The 22,548-nt window shown below is 44.4% G+C and overlaps 1 protein-coding gene across 1 annotated transcript in view; it reads right to left on the bottom strand.

Moving 5' to 3' along the window:
* Nucleotides 1-22,548, bottom strand: part of adam19a (ADAM metallopeptidase domain 19a) — a 151,976-nt gene that overhangs the window by 117,718 nt on the left and 11,710 nt on the right. The window contains exon 2 of the mRNA XM_077229548.1: nucleotides 22,382-22,461. Coding sequence (XP_077085663.1) covers nucleotides 22,382-22,461 — 80 coding nt within the window. The remainder of the gene's footprint in view (nucleotides 1-22,381; nucleotides 22,462-22,548) is intronic.

Here is a 22,548-nt window from a genome sequence, read left to right on the forward strand (position 1 = left end):
CAGAAGTCAAAACTTGATTTTGATTTTGAATTGTAACTTAGGGGCCTTTCACACCTACCTTGTTTGGTCCGGACTTTCGGACTTTTCAGTTTGGTACGAATCAAAATTACAGGTGTGAAACCTCCCCCGGACCACGGTCCGGAACAAACAGATGAAATTTGGTCCGACGAAAAGAGGTAGTCTCGGTCCGGATCAAACTGAACAAAGGTTTGGTTCGTTTCTAGTGTGAAAGCATTTCTGTATGGTTCTTTCAGACCTTTTACAGGAAGTTCTGGTGGTTCCCGCATAGCCGAAAAAACAGAAGGTGGCAGGAAAAATTAGCCGTCCGCACATGGGAGAGGAGGAGACGAGGTTTTTAATTGAAGTATGGTCTGATGACATAATAAGAAGTCAACTGGAAAAAATGCACAAAAAAAAGAGCTCACATGGTTGCTTGCAGTCTTCTCCTTTCCTGCAGGCGACGATAAAATGTTCGCACGACGAGGACATTCATTTGGCGAATTTGAACTAGCCTTGTGTATAGTTGGTGCTGCAGGTAATTATGCCATAAAAATAACAATACAGTTGCAACGATATGCGTCTGTTCATTCTTGTTGTTAAAGTTACCCGCCGAATTGACAACACGCTGATGTCAGACGCAGCCCACATAGATGATGACGACAGGACGCAAGTATGTCACGTAATGTTCTTTAGTGTGCTCGCATAATTGCAGTGTGAAACCAAATCAAAACTTTCTGAAAGTATAAAATGTATCAAAACGTGACCTTTGGTTCGGACCTTGGTGCGGAATTTCAGCTGTGAAAACGCCCTTAATGATAAAGTTGTTAATCCATGGTATTTGTTTCCGCTTTAGCCATCAGCCCGGATTATTTCAGCTTATCTTTTTAAATAACCGTGTTTAACAGTGGAATATCTGGTGAAAAACTACATGATGCTGTACAGAAAATGACACCAATCAGTCCAAAAGCAACACGGTCCAAAATAGCTCCGCCCACTCCCATGAAGCACTGCGAATGACGTAATCGAGTCATCGTTCTCAAAATACTGAAATGTTGCATATTTTGCAATAAAATTGCAAAAATACATTGTTTTTTTATACATTTGTAAATGAGTAGTCTTTTATTTATCTGTAATTTTTTACATGCTTATGCTGTTTGCAGTGCTTCATGGGCTTGTAGTTCCCTTTCAGTCGATAACGTCGGACGTAGTCGACGCGACTGAAATGGGATCACGCTAGGGAGCCTATCATCTTCGAGTACTATTGAACGAGCCAATGTAATTGGCGTGCGTGATTCGCATCACACACTCCGCCCCCGCGGCGCGGGTATAAATACGGAAGTGGATGCACGCACTAGTTGCCTTTCGCTTCGGAGCCGATCGTTTGATGTCTCTGAGAGTGCTGTTGTCTACAACGAGCGAGTGTGTCGGTGTTCTTCAGGAAGACTCTCCCAGTGCTGGTGTTCTACAGCGCGAGTGCAGCGGTGATCGCGAGCTTTGAGCTCTCAACTGCTGTTTTAACAGCAACAAATTTCTAAATGTTTGTGTGTGTTGATGGCTGGTTAGAGGGCGGAAAAGTGAGTGCTTCACTGTTTCAGTTCTCTGTTCAGTGTTGCCGCGGTCATTTCCCTGTGTGCTCCGGCACTGGTGACGGTCCTATTTTCTGAAAGAGCAACACGGGTGCGTTTGCGTCTTTTTCAAGATGTCATTCCGCCCGTGCGTTTCTGGGTGCGGTCGTTCCCTGTCTCTCTCTGATGGTCACAACTGTTGTGTCACGTGTTTGGCTTACAGCACGCTGAGACAGCTTTTGTGGACAGCTCATGTTTTCACTGTGGGAACATGACTGTCGCAGTGTTGAGGGCGAGACTCACCTTCGTTCGCGGAGAGCGAGTCCCCATTACCATGCCCCACCCTCGGGTGCTGTGTGGGATGGGTGACCGGAGGATAGTGTTGGATGTCCCGCCCGGTAACCATTCCCTGTGGGCTCCTCACTCCTCCCTTCCACTGCAACCACTGGAGCCTCCTGTGTTGTCTGCTGGTCCATCTGTAATGGGTGGGCCAGCGGTTTCACTCGGGGCTCCCCTGGAGGACAGGACGCCGATTGCAGCATCAGAGGGTGAGCTGACTTCTGGAGATGATGACTCGGCTGCATTGTCTCCCTCCGGGAGTTCAATGTTGCCCGAGCCGGATCCAGAATTATCAGCTATGCTGAAACGGGCCGCCGAGGCTGCCGGGCTCGAGTGGAACCTCCACCGTGTCCCGTTCAGTCTCGGTTGGAATCTGGAGTTTGGTATCTTGGGGCGGGCCGCGCTGGTTCTCAGCTCGCCGCCCCAGTGCCTTTCTTTCCCGAAATGCATGGAGAGCTTATCAGGTGGTGAACAGCATCTTTCTCTGCCAGAAACTGCCTGAATAGCTTTTCCCCCTCATTACCCTTGATGGAGGAACGGTGAAGGGTTGCGAGGTGTCCCTCCATTGGAGCGGTCTGTCGACACAGGTGCACCTGTGTCCGGCGGCCGCTGCCTTTTGGGGGGATCCTCGTCTCCCCCCTAAGGCCTGTGAGTTTCGTCCGTTCCGACGGGCAGAGCTTACAAAGCCTGTGGGCAAGCCCCTTCCTCTTGCGTGCCATGGCGTTGCTGCAGGCTAGGGCACCCATGGCATGCACGAGGGTAATCCAGACCGTGCGCTCATAGGTGAGCACCGCACTGCATCCGACCTCACCCTCCGGGGTACGGGTGTCGTAGCGTGCGTGATCGGTCTGGCGATGTCCACCTTGGTGGTCCAGTAGCGCCTTCGTTGGCTCAGCCTGGTTGGTATGGCGGATGCGGACAAGGTTCGGTTCCTGGTCTCCCCAATTTCCCAGGTTGGGCTGGTCGGCGACGCGGTGGAGAACTGCATCAAACAGTTCTCTGCCGCTCAAGCGCAGACGGAGGTCATCCGGCACATCCTGCCCCGGTGGCCAGCTGCTGCCTCCACCCGCCGCCGGTGGCAGCTCCTCCGCCTGCTCGTCGCCGTGGGCGTTCTCCGGCCGCCGCTCCTGCTGGCCCTCCGCAGCAGCCTCCACCCAGGCCTCAGCAGGGAGCCGGCCGCAGTAGAGACGCCCAGCCCGCTCCAGGCGCTGCCAAGCCAGGTGGCAAGCGACAGCGAAAGCATTCCGGAGCGGGCCGCCCAGGAATGGATGAGATGCTCTTGGAGTGGCACGATCACTCCCTCCCCCCGGGTGAGGGCCGGGTGGAGCCTTTGTTTGTGTGTGTGTCTGTGATCCGCCGCTGGCTCCCTAAAAAAAAAAAAAAAAAAAAGCGGAGCAAGCGGTACCCACACTTCAAAGAGAGAGCAATTTCATCTGTTCCTGGGTCCCAAGAGGGCCAGTCTGGCGGGTGTGACCCTGTATAGCCTTACACCCCTCAGCTCCCCCTTGGTCGCCAGCAGGCAGCTTGGTGCGTTCGAGGACCCGGTCATCCGCCTTCTCACGCGCCCCCTGCCGCTTGTGGAGACAGGTAAGTGTGGCACAGCACACTAACACCACTCTCTCTACTTTGCTGCCCCACCTCAGGCTCGGCTACCCCGCTCAAGTCAGTGATAGTCATCACATTAGGTGTTGAGCAGACGTGCTCCTGAAAATTCAGTGATATTCATCACACCGAGTGTTGAGCAGTGCTCCTGACTTGTGCGTGCTTATCTTATCCTGCTGGCGAAGGATTTGATATAGCCGCTCCTCCAGCCGGTACGAAGGCCAGTTGTAAACTCGTTCTTCGTGCTACTAGGTGGTGGGTCGTGACCATCTTGGCCCAAGATTGGTCTGCAGCTTTGACCTGAAAGACATGTGCTTCAGATCTCTACCTCCCGCACCGCAGGCCATCCTGTGTGTTGCGTCTAAGGGTGGAGTATCAGTACAGTGTCCTTCCCCTCGAGTGCTCCAGAGCCCGTTGGGTCTTCAGGTCAACTGGAAGAGAGTAATCTCGCCCACGGGCTGAGTATCTCTTTTCTAGTTTTGGAGAGGTACTCGGTCCAACATGTCTCTCCAATGAGAATGTGTTCAGCTGGTGTTGAAGTGAGAAAGGGTCCCACTGAAAGAACTTTCAGAGGCTCCTGGGGTATATGGTAGTCGCAGCCTTTGGCTCCCTCCATATGTGACCGCTTCAGCGCTAGCTTCACGATCGAGTCCCGAGGTGACCGTGGCAGAGCAGCTCACCCTGTGTGACTATAGTTCATCCCGGTCTGCTGCCAAACCCTCTTCAACAGAGGGGCCATGTACAAAGGGCGTGTTTTAACGGGGGCCTGGGCGACCCCCGACTACACGGGCATTCGTGCCTCGAGTTGTTAGACATTGCGACCGTTGCGCAAGCTTCCCCTGCATGTCACAAACTCACCCGTCACCTCCTCCTTGGAGTCAGACGCTTCTGAGGGCGCCTTATTCCACTCCTCCCGCTTACTCAATCGTGCCGCCATCGAGCCTCACGACAGTTATAGCCAGGGCAAGTGGAGACTCCATCCCCTGGGTCCGGCTGGGTCATGACCATTCCGGGGCCGCTCAGTTGCCCCCCCGGTTTTATTTTTCCGCCAGTGTTTGGGTAAACCGAGCGGACTACCCTTGGACAAACACTGGGACTCAGCGGCCCCAGGGGCCCGCAGAAATGCGTTTAACCCCAGTGAGCCTTCTAAAAGTGACTGCGACTCATGGTCGCCTTGCGCCTGCAAGTCAGTGAAATCATCACTCTTCATGTTGAGCAGATTTGCTCCTGAAACTCAGTGAAGTTCATCGCACTCTGGTGTTGAGCAGCAATGCTCCTGTAGCTCAGTGAGTCCATCACAGGTAGCTCAGTGAATTCATCACACGCAGTGCTGAGCAGAAATGCTCCTGGTGCTCAGTGAAGTTCCTCGCACTCAAGTGTTGAGCAGAAATGCTCCTGAAGCTCAGTGAGTTTATCACACTCAGGTGTTGAGCAGTAATGCTCCTGAAGCTCAGTGAACTTGTCACACTCAAGTGCTGAGCAGAAATGCTCCTGTCGCTCAGTGAGGTTCTTCGTACTCAAGTGTTGAGCAGAAATGCTCCTGAAGCTCGGTGAGTTTATCACACTCAGGTGTTGAGCAGGAATGCTCCTGAAGCTCAGTGAACTTGTCACACCCAAGTGCTGAGCAGAAAATGCTCCTGAAGCCCAGTGATCTTCACATGTTGTGTTGAGCAATGCTCCTGTCTTTTGCGCCCGTCACTTGCACCTACGTGCCATGTCAGGAGAGGAACAGGTCTTCATAGTTGCCCCTCATTGGCCCAACTAGACCTGGTTCCCTTCAACAGCCTTCCTGACTTCCCCTGGATTCGGGGACGGGGCACGATGGCACACGCGTTCTTCCCCCGGAGATTCCGGGCGGTCTTACATCCGAACGCGGAGGTTCAGGTGGCTATCACAAGAACATGTGTTAGTTACCATCACTTCTGCGAGCACCCCCTAGAATTGGGTAGCGTGCTTACGCCTTTAGAAGTGGAACCTAGTCGTTGAGTGCGTCTTCTCCCCTGAGGAGATCCTGAAAGCTTTCGATCACTTCAGTGCTCTCTTTCCTGCAAAATGGGTTGCAGTAGGCTGTTTTCCTAAATCACCCTCAAAATGATGTTGCCTCGGTGTTTAAACGACGCTCATCGTGTTGCAGAAGTATGCAGAAGCACGTTCTGATCGTCAGGTTCCTGAGGAGCAAGGTCTTGTAAATCCTTGTGTCCCTCTTTATCCTCTTGGGCCTTGTCCCTGGTGCGACTGCACTGCAGAGACCGCCCCTGAGCCACTGCGGGTAGTGAGTTAAAAATTCTGTTATATCAGTTCTCCTGCTCGCGTGGTCTCTACTAGAGGGTAGGGACTTGCTCGCTTTCGGTCAACGTATTGTGCCTGGAGTCTGGGCCGGCTAACTCTCACAAGCTGAGACCCCGGCTCGGATTGTGCCCAAGGTTCCTACCTCTCCCGTAATAGGAGCAGGTGGTGAGCCTGCAAGCGCTGCCCTGGAGGAGGCAGATCCAGCCTGGCTTCTCTGTCCGATTCGCTTGGACGTGTACAGAATGCAAGTCATAGACCTCAGACCAGCTCTTCAAATATCTGTTGGAATTCAGCAGAGAGGGAAGGCTGTTTCCATGCAAAGTTGCACTTAGTGCTTGCCTTCATTTCGGCAAAGATCCGAGATGCAACATGTCCACTTAGGTGTTGAGCTCCTCTATGATGAGTGTAAAGTGCTCCGCCTGGGCGTTGACGATATACTTTGCTAAACAGATTCTAGAGTTGGGGGCTGGACGACACCTAGTTGAACCGCTGCTTCCCGTGGGCTCCCTTCTCATGAAGCCAGTTTCACCGTGAGCCCGGTTCAAGTGTCGGCTTGCTGCGCCATTCCCCTCCTATGGACTGGATACGTGCGCCTTTCTACTCCAGTTGAGTTCCCTTAAAATTGAACCCTGTTGAGTTCCTCCACACCCCTCCGACGTCGGACGTGCGGAACGTCTGGTGTTAGGCCTACCACTCGTAAGCAGTGTGGAACCTGTGTTAGGCTGGGTCCATATGTTGCGGTCCCTTCGGTGACCCCATATGTGTATTCTTCCACGATACGGCTCCCTGCGGTGAGCCCGTGTCTTCCCTCGGCAGAGTCTCTCTGCCGTCACTGTCCGGTGTCTCTCCCCCCGTCTTAGGCTGGAGCCACCCCAGTGACATTCCATATGTTAGACTGCCCGGTTTCCGCCCAGTTCATATGTGTATTCTCCACATTTCCTCCCTCGGGTTGGATGTGGCTTCCGCAGCGTCCCTTCCTTCCAACGTACGGGGAACGCTTTCCCAGTGGTCCTGTAGGAACAGCAGTGACTTCCCTGGCCTAAGCCCTGTCCTTCCCCGCCTTAAGTTTGCGGGGGCATCAGGAGGCTTTGGTTTAGGCACTGGAAGGTGGCAGCGTTAGTGGCGTGTTCAATGGTTGATCCCATTTCAGTCGCGTCGACTACGTCCGACGTTATCGACTGAAAGGGAACGTCCTGGTTGCGTATGCAACCCACCGTTCCCTGAAGGAGGGAACGGAGGACGTAGTCCCCTTGCCACTACCGCTGGACCACCGCTGACCCCGGGTTACTCTCGGCTCCTCAGCGAAAAGCAACTAGTGCGTGCATCCACTTCCGTATTTATACCCGCGCCGCGGGGGCGGAGTGTGTGATGCGAATCACGCACGCCAATTACATTGGCTCGTTCAATAGTACTCGAAGATGATAGGCTCCCTAGCGTGATCCCATTTCAGTCGCGTCGACTACGTCCTCCGTTCCCTCCTTCAGGGAACGGTGGGTTGCATACGCAACCAGGACGTTCCTTTCCCTCACTAAAACCGTTAAGTACACAGTCTTGTACATTTGTCATTCTGTCCGATTTTCAAAAACTTTTTTTGCTTTTAGTGTTGTGATTCACCTCAAAGCTGATTTGCTTGGTTCATGACTTATAACTGAAACACAAAAGAGAAAAAAAGAAAAACAGCAGCGCTGAAAAAGTGTGAGGGCATTGTTGCACTCTATTGCCAATACTGTCTTAAATAGCTCTTCATCTTTTTTTAACATGAAATTTTGGCCAAATGGCCAAAAAAATGTATTTTGACTATGTCACAATATGAGGTAAATCCAGCCCTGCATGCCGCCGTCAAAGAGACAGGTGAAGGGATGAAAGAAGATGTCAGAGGACAGCGGGAAACATTGATGTTAGAAAAGGTGAGATAGAAAGATGAAGGCACAAAAACAAAACTGCTTGGAAGTGATTGTACAGAAGTGTAGATGACAGAAGTTGTCGTAATGTTCTGTGTGAAGTCCCGCAAGTAATGCGGTTGGAATTCAGATCCCCAGACTTAGCAGTCAAAACATGTCGGCACACCCTAAATCTGTTATCGTTTAACATTTCATTCCTGTCAAATGCTTGATTTGTGTTAGTTTTATTTGCACTCTATGTCACAGGCACAGCCAATTTAGTCTAGGTCACTTTGGCCAAAAAGAAAAGATATTCTGAATAGTAGTTAGAGATAAAATGTATTTATATCCCCAGACACATTCCTCTAATGACGATATCTTACTTTAAAAAAAAAAACTGATTAAGAATACCCTTTCGGACACCTCTCTAGACTCTTCATCGCCTCAAGATTAAATATTTATATGAGGGGAATCGGTTGTTCCACTGTTGACATGATTACATCTGAATGATAAATGAAAGAGCAACACAAAGCCAGGGAGGTGGGCATTGAGGCGCGTGGTATCCGCAGTCCCAGAGCTCATGCTGGGCTGCAAGCTTGTAGTCTTTTGAAAGAGTGCCCCATACTGGGGGCTTTACATTTGTGCCAAGGCATACTGTACATATCAGTTGAACATTTTCATACATAATAGAACATTAAAAAGAAAAATATAAAGGAAAAGCTACTCATCTTCACATTTCAAAACCTGTAATATTTTAGATTATCAAAAAAGGAGACATTAAGCTGAATCCCAAACCTGAATACCCTAATTCTGAACTGTACCGTTCCACTTTTTGGGACCCTGTCGTTGGGGTCCCTAGCACAGTAGTCCACTATTACAGGCTGGAGCTAGACTCACTGCAGAAAGTTGATTGGTTGACAGAGAATCGTCACTTGCGCGTGCATTTCAGCTGTGTTTTTCCTTGCAGCCTGCAGCCTTTGTTCAAACAAAGCTTGTCTACTTCTTGCAACAAAAAGCCACATGCTGAGAAGCAAGAACAAGATCTGCTGTATGTTCTCTATTGTTGTTTACTGTCTCGCTTTCTTCTTCGCACAAGAATGACTTCGATTGCTACACCACGCCTATCAAGTAAGGGTACTGTTGGCGGTGGAAACGCAAGCCGGATCATGGTTTATTAACCCGAATCGTACTGTACTGTACTGTACTGTACTGTACCATACCGCTCGGTGGAAACGAGCCATAATTCTTTTGCTAATACGGTACCTGTCAAAAGTTTGGAAAGTTTAATGTTTTTGAAAGTAGTCTCTTATGCTCACCAAGGCTGCATTTATTTAATCAAAATTACTATAAAAACAGTAATATTGTTAAATATTTTTACAATTTTAAATAATTGTTTTCTATTTTTATCAATTTAAAAGTGTAATTTATTTCTGCAGAAAGCTGAATTTTCAGCATCATTACTCCAATCTTTAGTCAGTCACATGGTCCTTCAGAAATCATTTTAATATGCTGATTTGCTGCTCAAGAAACATTTATTATTGTTGTTATCAATTTTGTATCTATTTTTGCAACATTTCTTGCAGAAACAATGATACCCTACAAACAGTTGTGGTAAGATTAAAAAAGAGAGAAATTATTACTTTTATTAATCAAGGATGCATTAAATTGATCAAAAGTGACAGTGAAGAAATGTATAATGTTACAAAAGTTTTGTATTAAATAAATGCTTCAATAAATGTAATAATTAATGTAATAAAGGCAAATAAATTTTGTTCATTGAACTTTCTATTCATCGAAGATTCCTGAAAAAAGTATCACCATTTCCACAAAAATATTAAGCAGCATAACTATTTTCAACGTTGATAATAATAATAATAAGAGCATCAAATCAGCATCTGAAGGATCATGTGACACTGAAGACTGGAGTAATGATGCTGCAATTAATATATTTTAAAATATATATTCAAATAGAAAACAGTTATTTAAATTTTTAATAATATTTAAAAACTAATACTAACAAACATTTTTTTTACTGTTTCTTTTTTATTAAATAAAGGAACCCTTGGTGAGACTTCTATCAAAAACATTAAAAAAATGTTAATGTATCCAAACTTATGACAGGTACTGTATATAACTCATGTCTGTTTTGTTTTTTTCATAGCAACATGAACAGCACAAACCACATCAGAAAGGTCCACTTCCATATGAAGTCCTAAACCAGATACAAGTCTGATTTTTTGCAATACACTTTCATTGATTGAAAAAGAGCACCAGGAACATTTTTCTAAACTTCTCTTTTTGTGTTTTATTGAAGAAAGAAAGTCAAATGGGTGAATTATATCCCTTTAGAAATTGAAGAGTGTCGAATTTTAAAAGCACCCTCCTTATGTTTGCGATTACTCTTCCAAATGATGTAATGATCTGTATCAATGCATTTTAGCTTAGGCAATCCCACACTGAAAAAATGAATTCTAGCTACGAGAGCTGGAGGGGTCGAAAATAATGTATTGCAGTGTGAAGTGTTTTGAAAACATTGAAAGTATAGAGATGCATTTAAATTTGAAGTGTTTTCACACTCTCTTTTCCAACTTGGCGCCAACTTGGGCTTTGCTTTGGTTAATATTCTGATAAGTTTAGAAACATGACATCCTTTTTCAGAGAGCATGATAGGACATAATAGCAAGCTGGGGCCACAGAGGAACCTAATAAAAGTGTGTTTACATCAGCTAAGAAAAATCAAAGGAAATGTGATTTCATGTTAAATTTTTTCGATTTTCAGTGTGACAAATTGTCCCAGTTTCATATTCACTTGTTAAGGAAGCTAATTCTCTTTTTTGTGTGCATACATTTTCCTTTGAACTTACTGGACACATTTTGACTAATGGAGGTAAGAAATTATTGAGCTTCCCGGCGCTACACATATGAGACCTTTTATAGTAGTGCAGTTATCAGCTTTCGTAGACAGACGGCTTTGAGAGATGTGGAATCAGCTATGAGGACAATCTTTTTAATATAACCTGTCTGCCATTAAGGGAGCTGTGTGCACCATATCAAATTTACCACAGTCTCCTCATGACATTCTATCCTGAAGGGCTCATCATCGCTCATTCTTTGTGTGTGTGTGTGTGTATGTCAAAGAGGAGTCACAAAAGAGATGTTTTGTGGGAAATTAACTGGGTCTAAAGTCAGCTAGCCAAACCAATGGCTCCTGGCCATCAAATATAGGATTTTGATAGAAGTTACTCTTCTATATTTATCTAAGACCTCAGTCTCAGACTTCTGACCATCTTTCAGTTTATTCTGGCCAAGAACGTGCTTAGACAGGAAGAGACTGACTGACAGGTCAATGCTGAGGCAGGTTTATTGGAAATGTGTAGTTCTTGTGTAGATTTTGTCAATAAGATAAGAGTTTGCCAGATTGAGAAAATGCTTTCATGCTTTCTTCCTTTTTTGGGGGAAGATTTTGGGAGATTTTTGTGAAGCTGGGGACAGATTCACAAAAATTTCTTAGGATACATTTTAAAAAAGTGTAATAAAAGAATATTCGAAAATGTTGGAACATTGAAATCCAAAATCGAGAGCCTGCTCTGCTCTGATTGGTCAGATGGCTGAATTGGTCAAAAGTGAATTTGATTTCGCAGTGCAGAAAAAAAGCATTCTCTCAATAATGATACGATGCCTCAGCTACAACTAAAATGTTTGAGGACGGGTCAAAGTACACATTGTTTGGGGGCAGCCAATGAAGACCATAGAAGATTAATACAAAACATGTGCAACTTTATTCTTAAGTTAGAAAATAATAAAAAAAAGTAGCAGTTAAGAAGAATTGTATTCAAAAGAATGTTTAGTGAATCTGGCTCTAGATCACAGGATAGCATAACAATACAATTTGCATTTGGCCTTCAAATCTTCATTGGCTTTATAGTGTTCATTGCTTGAACATATGATAAAAACATCTTCACAACAACACCTGATACAGATGTTTTTTTACCTTTTTAAATAAAAGTACCAAAAAAACATCTACATCTGTGGTTTGGGAATATTTTGGATAAAGGAGAGATGCAGGATAAAGGATATCACAATATTGATCAAAAAGTCATGATAATATTCAGTAATTCAGTTCGAGGTTGTTCAATGTACAGTAGTGTAGGTAGGAAGGATAACACAAACAATCACATATTCACACACACACACACACACACACACACACACACACACACACACACACACACACACACACACACACACACACACACACACACACACACACACACACACACACACACACAGTCACTTAAATCTAACCTTGGCACACAAAGCCAGATGCATAATGCTTCTTAATTACACACATTCTTCACATTCCCCTCACAAAGACCTGCAAAATCTTTGAATGCCTACCTTTTTGAACATATGTCCAGATAGCTTTGGAATAAAAAAATGACACAACATACTTGAAAAAAACGGAAAAAAATAAAAACTTTATGTCCTCCAACAGAACCATTCAAATTCATTTATTTTTGGTTAACCGTTCTCATGCACATCCATCTCTCAACAAAAGTGAGTCAGCTGTCCAACAAAACAACACTGAATGAAGAAACATTATTAAATTACAAAACAGGCCATGTCTCAGCTAGTTTTTGTATGCTGCTTTGTGTGCCGATGTTGTGTGTGTGTGTGTGTGTGTGTGTGTGTGTGTGTGTGTGTGTGTGTGTGTGTGTGTGTGTGTGTGTGTGTGTGTGTGTGTGTGTGTGTGCGTGCGTGTGTGTGTGTGTGTGTGTGTGTGTGTGTGTGTGCGTGTGCGTGTGCGTGTTTGTGTGTGTGTGTGTGTCTGAGCATTCAGTGCTGCTTTTCTAAACTCCCCACATCATTTTATATAAGATTTGCTGAACCATACAAAAGCAGACATTCAGTTGGAGCATGTGGATTGTGCCAGCCTGTCTTATTATGTGGCTTATCAATTCTTTAACACACCTACCTACCTTCAGACTAGCACACAAACACACACACTCACAATAAAAACCCTATTAAACCAGTTCATAAATGTAATTATGTATTCTTTATACGAGGAACATGTATTAACCTATTTGTGGGTATGACCCAAATGCCAGACGGGTTCATCTCGGGGACCTACGGCCTGAGACAAATGTGCTTATTCCGTCATAGCTGCAAATTCAGCAGCAACTTCAACTACTTCGCTTCAAAAAGTAGGACTTCATACGCAATTCAATTCCATTCAAGTGTTTGCTTTACCACTGGAGGTCAAAAAAGTGTAACACTTTCAGTGCAAAAATAGAAACAGGACAGAGGAGGACAGAAAATGCCTTGGTGGTAGAGAAAGGACAGGGGAAGATGGAGTTAGAGGGATAAAATAAAAAAGAGCCATACAGAGAGTGACTGTGATGGAGCGGCGAATGAAAGGGAGGAGAGAATGATTGAGAGTGAAAGCCGGAGAGAGATAGTGAAGAGAAGAAAGAGGAACGAGGGGGAAAACAAATTTAATTCCTTGCAGGATTGCTGGTGTCAAACGTGCTTATTTTTGTTTCATGGAATCCTCCCGAGTAACTTCTCACTTTCATTACTTCGGTTCTTGTTCTCTGAATGAACTGAAGTTATTTTCTCTCTTAATGTTGTATTTCTACTAAATTGTATTATTTATAGAATGTCAAGCAAAATAATTTGGTGTAACAATCGTAACCTCACCTTCTACCTCCAGTCTAGTGTTCTGAGTATCGATCATCACATACTATCAGGTGGAATTAAAATTATTTAAAATTAGGAATTATGCAAATAACATAAAAGCACAAACAGAAACAAGATATATAATGTAAGTAGTTTGCAAGGCACAACTGTTTATGAAGCTCAACCTCTTCATAGTAATCCTTCAGCCTTTCAGTCGTTCCTCTGTCCATCCATCTTCTAATTTTCCAAGGGATAACGTTTATTTGTATAAAAAAATGCAAAATTACTGTATACTGTATATATGTAATACTGTATACTATTATTGATTATATCATAATGTGTAAATGTATACTTGCTATAAATTCTGAAAAAAACTAAAACTAAAATTTCAGCTGTTCAATTACTTAATTCCAAATACTTAAGTCTTGATAAAAGTGGCAAAGCAGATCAGTCTCACATTTTCAGCCTCTTTTCCTCAACACTCAGGAATAATTCCTACTGTCATGTATGCTGGTGGCATCATCCTGCTCTGGGTTGCTTCTCAGCAGGAGGAACTGGAAAATTTGTCATCGGGGGCAGTATGGCTGAAGCAAAACTGACAGGTCCATGAGACTATTTTCCAGCAGTAAAGTGACACGAAGCAAAAACATTAACTTGACTAAACTTCCATTGTGGTAGATGTTAAGTATTAGCCAAAACAAACCTGAAAATTATCTCGGATATCAAACGTAACTCATTAGCCTTGGCTCATGTTGGTGTGCTCATTATAAATAGCTCGGCATAGTGCCTGAAAAAATCTTTAGTAAAAAATCTGATTTATGTCTTCTCTGAGACAATACCAGACAAAGTTATAAGTATTTGGACACTGAAGTCACACTTTAAGTACCCATTTTAAAATATCATTGCAATAGACACAAAATATCAAACCAAGTCTCATCTGCAAACAAATTTTTTAACTAACTTCACTTTTGAGCTAATATCTACTTTCACACATTAACAATGAAGATTAATGACAATCTGAAAGTTTATCAAAACAATGTTTCTGTTATTTTGTGATTTTCAACCTACACACTTCTTTTTGTGAAATGTGACCCTGGATCACAAAACCAGTCATAAGTAGCACGGGTATATTTGTGGCAATAGCCAACAATACATTGTATGGGTCAAAATTATTGATTTTTCTTTTATGCCAAAAATCATTAGGATATTAAGTAAAGATCATGTTCCATGAAGATATTTTGTCAACTTCCTACTGTAAATGTATAAAACATATATATTTGTGAGTGAATGCAGCACAATCACAAACATAAATGGACAACTTTAAAGGCGATTTTCTCAATGTTTAAATTTTTTTGCACCTTCAGATTCCAGATTTTCAAATAGTTGCATCTCGGCCAAATATTGTCCTATCATAAACTTTCCATTGATGTATGGTTTGTTATTTATTCAGCTTTCATTTGATGTATAAATCCCAATTTCAAAAAAATTGACCCATATGACTGGTTTTGTCGTCCAGGATCACAAATGTTTTGCTTGAAAAATATGTTTGTGCTAAATTTCTTTCAAATAAATGTCACTTGTTTTTATATTTTGCAAAGACATTAACATTTTGTGTCTTACATGTTCATAGGCCAACAAATACTTTTTGTGAACCATGTAAATTGAACAAATAAGGGGCAGATTTACTAAACAGGGCAAATTAGCTCTGCGCGATCTGCTGACAATGCGTACGTTCAAGAACACAGACGAAGTCAGATCATTTCCATAATGACCAACGCAATCTACCAGGTACCGTCTGGTTTAAGACGTGCATTTTTGGGGCGGTAAATAATGACGCAAAAATCAGTACATTGACAAGCGCAAACATTAGTAAATAACCTGAAAGGGAAAATAAATAAATAACCTTTTGTGTCTGAAAGGGAAACTCCTACTATATTGGGAAACGCAATATTGCATTATTGCATATGCAATAAGGTCAGCCGCAAAAATAACCCTGTCCACGCCTTTTCAGCGCTAATTTTTCGCTGCGTGTCTTTAGTAAATCCTGACAGTAGTTTTTTTTTACGGCAAAAGAGGGTTTGCGCTGGCACATGCTCATAGTAAATATGGTCCAATGTGTTTGAGACCAGAAAAAATGGAAAAACTAGACCACATGCTCAATGCTTGGTGAGACACACACAAAGAGCCAGAGTGGTTTTCTTTTGCTATAAGTATAGCTAACATTTTTCCTTCATACGCTCAGTGTTCTGGCAGGCGTCCTGTTCCCCTGCCCCCATCCTTAGGGAAGAGTGTCTGTGTGTGTGTCTTTGTTTCAGCGTATAAAATTACATTCGCCTGACATGCATTCAGCCAAGCTCCAAACAGCACAGTGACTCGTTACATCATCAACAGAAGAGCCAGAAGTTCAATCAAACGTCCAGATTCTCACGAACACATATATGTTTTTTTTTTTTTCTGTCTATTTGTGAAGTTAACTAAGTGAACATGTGAGCCTGTGAGAGACATCAACAAAGCTGCGTTCACAGTGTCAGCTCAATCGCTTTAGATTGTAGAGCTGATGAGCTGTTGTTTTCTAGTAGGAATCTCCTCACTCCCACTGGTTGTCGCTTTGGTCCTCATCTGCAGAAAGTTCAGCTCTGCTCTTGCTGTATTTGGCCACAGTTGCTGTGTTGCAGGAAATTGTCAACTCTTATAGAAAATGAATGATATCCGATCATTTTGTTGAGCCGTATAAAGTAATTCATGTTCCAGTAAATTGACTAATCTTACAATTTCCATGAAATCAGGCAATGTGATTGGTCATTCCTCTCTACAGATGGTGACATATTCACAGGCTGGGCCTAAATGTCAAGAAGTTGCCATCACATCAATAGTCAGCACCACTAGCAAAACAACAGCTGACAGAATCTGTTTGGCTCCAGACACCCAGAGTCAAAAGTGTCACGTTTATTCAAACAGAGCACATGCTTCCCAATTCTGTGGATTTTGAAAAGCGAATAAAAATAAATAAATAAATACATTTAATCACCCATTCACATATCTAAATTTGGTTTGTCCAATTAAGTTGCATCTTACGCAGATCAGTTGCTTAAAACTGAAAACTAATGCTGACAACTTGTATGACTCTTGCCCCATGGATCAGTGTCAAAGCTTTTTTATGCATTAAAATGTATGTTAATCACCTATACAGCCTGCGGCGGCTAAAAATAACTGTTGTTCTTTAATGTTTAATAACTTTTGAACTGCTAATCCACTCTGTATGCTTTAAAATGTCTCATAAAGAGGAGATTCACAGCTCTTCGCGTATGGACATTCAGATAAGTAGTGAATGCGATTGCGTCATCAAGTTTTGATTAGCATTGATTCGTCAAAGATACCCATGCGGTTTGTTCCTCTGAGACAAACATGAATGATTGTTGATGCTTAGTCCCACTCCCATGCCCAGATTGGTTGAATATATCATCTACTCAACCAATAGAAAAGACATTCCCAATCGTAGTCACTCCGAGTTACGTCGGATGGCGAAGTAGTAGGGGACACAGGCTCCACTCGGAGATAATAAAATCTGGCGAATGTGTTGGGTGTCGCCCAGCCTGCAGCTCTACAGATGTCTGCCAGTGAGGCGCCATGCGCTAGAGCCCAATAGGAAGCCACACTCCGGGCGGAGTGGGCTGTCACACCAAGAGGGCACGGTCGGCCTTGCTGTTGGTAAGCCAAAGCAATGGTGTCCACTATCCAGTGGGACAACCTCTGCTTTGAGAGAGCCTTTCCCTTCAGTCTCCCACCATAACAGACAAAGAGCTGGTCTGAGGTCCTGAAACACTGCGTCCTGTCACGTAAGCACGGAGAGCGCGTACTGGACAGAGCAGTGCCAAGGTTGGGTCTGCCTCCTCCAGGGGTGAATGGGAGAACAGCGTACTGATATGCGCACGCCCTGACAGCAAACCGTAGGAATGGTCTGAGTCGAAGGAGAACGGAGACATAAAAGTAGGCATCCTTCAGGTCGATCGCTGCAAACCAATCCTGTGGCCGAACACATCCAGAAATGCGTTTGGCCAGGAGCATCTTGAACGGCAGCCTGTGAAGGGAGCGGTTCAGATGCGTAGGTCCAGGATTGGCCGTAACCCACCAGACTTCTTCGGGACAATGAGGTAAGGGCTGTAAACCCGGACCTCATTTCGGCTGGAGGGACAGTCTCAATCGCACCCTTAGCCAGTAGGGTAGCAACCTCAGCTCTCATGATAGGGGCATAGCCCCTGACCAAAGTGGAGCGGACTCCCCTGAAGCGGGGAGGAGACCGTGCGAAGTGAATCGCATAGCCGAGCCGATGGTTCGCGCGACCCAGCGGAACAGAAGGGAAGCTCTAGGCAGGCTCCCAACTGTGCCAGCGGCGTCAAAAACCACAGACGTTCCCCCGGTGGTGCAGCGCAGCCCAGACGTGGACGGCATAGCGGCCCGGTGTGGGGGCAAGGTCATAACTGCACCCTGACAGAGGAGGCCAGGGAAGGACCAGCGTTCCACGGGGGCCTGCTCTGTCAGGGGTCTGGCGACAGAGGGGGACAGGGGCGAAGCGGTCCGTGGGCGGCACGCCGTGTCAACCGCCTCTGGGACAGAGGGGGACGAGGAGAGCACGGCTTGTGGGCGGCGCTCTGTGTCGTCCGAGAACTCTGAATGCTCAGAGAAGAGAGAGTCAGTTCTTTCTGAATAAGGATTCTTCCCCAGCCCTCCACCGGGGAAAGGAGTGGCCCTGCTACCAGCTCCTGGAAAGTCTCATCTCTGAGCAGCCCATCTCAAAAGTGCCGCTTAACCGGCGTTTAGCGGGGGGTGGGGCTGGAGAGGGCTGTGGCATCCCCCCTACGGTCTTCCAGAACCAGGCCCGGATGAACGGGCTGGGTTGGAACCGTGGGAGGGAGCCTTCGGCGGTGGGCAGACTGAGGGATCTGAGTGGACGCCGGGGCCGTCGGGCAGAATAACCTCAATCTGCTCACGGGCGGTTGAGAACTGTTGGGCAGAAGCTCTCAACCGCACCGCCGAAGAGGCCGACCTGGAAGATGGGGTGTCGAGCAGACAGGTCCGCCCAACATCGTGCACATCAGACCGGTCAGCCCCGGACTGGTGAACATCACCTGACTCCGAGAGCGTACGGCCACTTTCGTCGCTCGGGGAGCAAGGTCAGTGGCAGCGCGCAGCTCACTGAAGAGCCTCGGGTCAGTCCCGCCCTCCTGCATGTCCATGAGCATCTGGGTCAGGTACACCAGTAGAACGATCATGGGATGCAGTGAGGCAGCTGCCTGTCCTGTGGCACTATAGGATTTCGCCACAGATTAGTGTAGACGAAAAGAACTACAGGCTTGGACGGGTGCCTAGGATTGCGCCGGGAAGCACTCTGAGGACATAGTAGCATGGCAACAGTGCGTTCAACCGGGGGAACCCCAGTGTACCCATGGGCAGCGGCCCCTGAGGGGAGGAAAAGCGGATGAGACCGACGAGAGGACCCGGGATCTCATCATGCACGTCCGGGAGGAAAGATATTGGGGTTTGCCGTGGACGCGTCGGCGGCCTTACCCAAAACCAATCGTCACGGGAAAGCATGGCTGTCATCTCCGGATCAGACTCAGGCACAGCCGTTTGCACACCAGAAGGTGGCACCTGTGACGAGTCGTCATTTCCAGAATAATCAAGCCCACCTAGTGATGCTGCTACAGACACAGCATCGTCCTCCGTAGCTTCAAATGAAAACACACGAGCCACCGAGGGTACACTTGTGGAATCATCAGTTCGCTAGTGGGCACCGTCATTAAAGAGGGGGGGCTGGGGCGTGCACACAGAGTCGGCGCCTTGTTCCAGACCAACACCCTCAGGTCACCCTGTCCACCAGCCGATGATCGGGTGGTGGATGAGGGGACTCTCACTCTTGCGAGTTCACCGAGTCTCGACCTATATATGACGCGATGATCACGTTCCCAGAGAGAACATGGGTCATCCACGAGCGCTGTTCAAGCATGATCAAAGCCCAAACACACTAGACAGCGCTCGTGCCCATCAGAGTCCGATACCAGTCCGCTGCAACCAGAAATACACGGGCGAGCCGTCTTTAAAAAGACGTGCCGCGTGCGAGCTCTTTTATGAGAGAAGAAAAAACTCTGCGATGTTGAGGGAGTCACACACACACTGGCAGATCACTGCACAGATCAGCAGGCACTGTGAGCTCGCTCCAGATCGCCGCCATACCAAGAAAATAAAAGAGTAAAGGAAAAAAAGCTATAGATTGACATCTGCGCGTTAGTGATGTGCAGATCCAAGTAATACAAAATAATATTCCAATTAATTGCGGGTGAATTAGAGGTACATCATTAATATGTTTAAATAAATATAAGAAAAAAATAATGTTTTAATAAAGAGACTGAACTCTCATTTCCCGGTAAAACAGTGAGCGTGCATCATGCTTTTACTTTCTTTTCAACAATATCTGGTGTTAGGTTAGTAAAGTATTTACACACACTTGATGTACACACCAATGCTGCTTTCTTGCTGCAATGACTCTCTGGGCTCTTCATCTGTTGTCGTCTGCAACATGTTAGTATCAAAATTAGCGCAATCATAGTGTCACATGATCAACGCGACTAATCGACGTCGAGCTTAAAGCGTCACGGTATTGCATTAAGGTTGACTAGTCAACTAATCGACTAGTCGGTTCAACCCCTAGTGCGTGCATGCATATTTGCATCCATGAAAACAAATACAAAAAACAGCTTTGCACGAGATCACTCACTGACAAAGCATTACCCAATTCGAAAACATATATATATATATATAACAGTGGTACACATCGGATGAGGCATTGAAATTTGTGTTTTCAAATTTGCGTTGTCCCAGTGGAATTGCGTCCGAAGGAGATAACTGGCGCCGCCAATAGTTCCGTTTGGTATATGTAAATACTACTTATAGTTTGTGAAAATCATTTGCACTGTTTGTATTTTTGTTGCACAATACAATTTTCACAATTGTTTACACTTCTTGCTGCACTATTTGTGTTTGTTGTTCAGATTCAATGTTGAATATATATATATATATATATATATATATATATATATATATATATTTTTTATATATATATATATATATATTGTTGAATATATATATATATATATATTAAAGTCACTTTTGCTTCAGTGTTCTCTTACAGTGTTTCTATTTATTTTACTCCATGAATTTTTTTGGACACATCTACATTGTCAGTAAATAAAAACACGAGTTTTTCACTAAAAATCGCCTATAATAAATGTTGTAATAAATGGCTATAACTTGCTTAGGGATTGTTCATGTAGTCGAAATTTCATCTGGAAATCTAGAATATCCAAGTACAATTTTCTAAAGGAACAATTCCAAATTTCAGGAGGATTTATTTGAGTTGAGTAAAAAAAAAAAAAAATTCACTAAAAATGTGCTGGTGTTTTTCTTGAATCTAGTAAATTCATCCATTCTAAGACAAAATAAATGGAAAATTGGTCATTTAAATGAGCTAAATTGAAACTTCAAGTTCTCCTGTTTAAAATGAAATATGGCACTTGATGCTGACTGCTATAATGTGTTAGAAAAACAAAGAATATATATATATATATATATATATATATATATATATATATATATATATATATATATATATATATATATATATATATATATATTATGTCTTATCTTGTCAGGAGTGGCACTTAGTGCCCACTAAAAAATACAAAATAAAATAAAAAAAGGTTTAAGATGCCTCTGCAGAGTTATGCCAGGGCATGGTAGTAAGGCCAATCATTGTTCTAATGTGGGTTCAACTGGACTGGGTTTGTTTGAGGCATTTATCTTGACATTTGCAGGCTGTCTCAGGGTTTCACAACAAGCCAAGCAGGTTAGTTGCATTCGAAGGGCATTGAGTTTGAGACCGAGCACAGATGTCAATACAACAGAGAAGAGAGCAGAGAAATCAGACTGAGCGGATGTTTCAGAGGAGTGCACAAGGATGTGTGCACATTCACATGTGTGTGGCCGGCCCTGTATTACAGCACATGAAATGCAGCAAAACTATTCAAGGATAGGAAAAATCCCTTTAGTAGAGATAGGAATAGGAACACTTTAGTAGAGAGAGCTGGGAATGTAAATCAGCCAATGGGAATGGATTCCTCTGGGCAGGTCAAACTATTTCACTAGTGAAGTTTATGGATTATTTATAAGATAATATAGAATTTACATGGGGTTTTCAATGGCCAATACAGACAACTGGAGAGTTGGTGGTCGATATATATGGTATATAATATTCATATTGCTTTTAAAACAATCTAGTGGGTGGATAGATGGGTAAGTAGATGGAGAAATGGGTAGAATAATACTCTTCATGTGACAACACAGAATCAATAAACATAAAGAGAGCAGGTGCCTGAAACCCCACAACATTGTTGTCATTGATTTGAACAAAAGGGAGCTCTTTTAGATAATTTAGAAGGCAGGCAGTCTCCTAGGCTGCTCAGAATTATCATGCTCTTCCAAGAGAACATGAAGGGAAACCTTTTTAGTTGCTTGTTAGACACTCTAAATGTTAGAACACCTGCAGTGGCCAAAAGCAAGGCTCTGTCTGGATTCCAGGCCTTTCCTCATAATTGAAGAAAGCTGCAAGAGGGAACAACTCCTTCTAAGGACTGATTGGACTGGCTTGTAAGACGCTGGCTTGACCATTTTCATTACGTTGTCCATCATATTACATATCTGGGGCAATGCACCACTAAAAACGTTTGCCACCGTGCTGAAATCCACAAACACACTGGCCTACTTGCATCCACTCCTGCTCAACTCTTCGTATATGTATGAAAATGTAACAACTCAGTGCTAAGACCAAGACAACAGTGTACAATGTGTCTTTAGTACACTATCTAACTAACTGTCACCCTAGTGGGGAGTGCCCCGGCAGTTTGCATAAAAATGATGAATATTTTATGTTATAAATATTTAAACATTTTTTTTTTATTATTGTTAGTGCCTTACCTTAAATGCAGTTTCAGTCTCCTGCTGTGCTGTACCGTGAGAGATCCAGTGTGCCGTCACTCTCTGTCCCCTGTCTTCCGCTGAAAAGAAAGAGATGCACAGATCATGAGAAGGAAAAAAAAACAATGTTTACTGACATTTCAACCTCACTTTTAGGATCAATGGCA

Source organism: Siphateles boraxobius, unplaced genomic scaffold (assembly GCF_051911475.1).
Source record: "Siphateles boraxobius isolate OS27281-9 unplaced genomic scaffold, OSU_SipBor_1 130, whole genome shotgun sequence".
Lineage (NCBI taxonomy): Eukaryota > Metazoa > Chordata > Actinopteri > Cypriniformes > Leuciscidae > Siphateles > Siphateles boraxobius.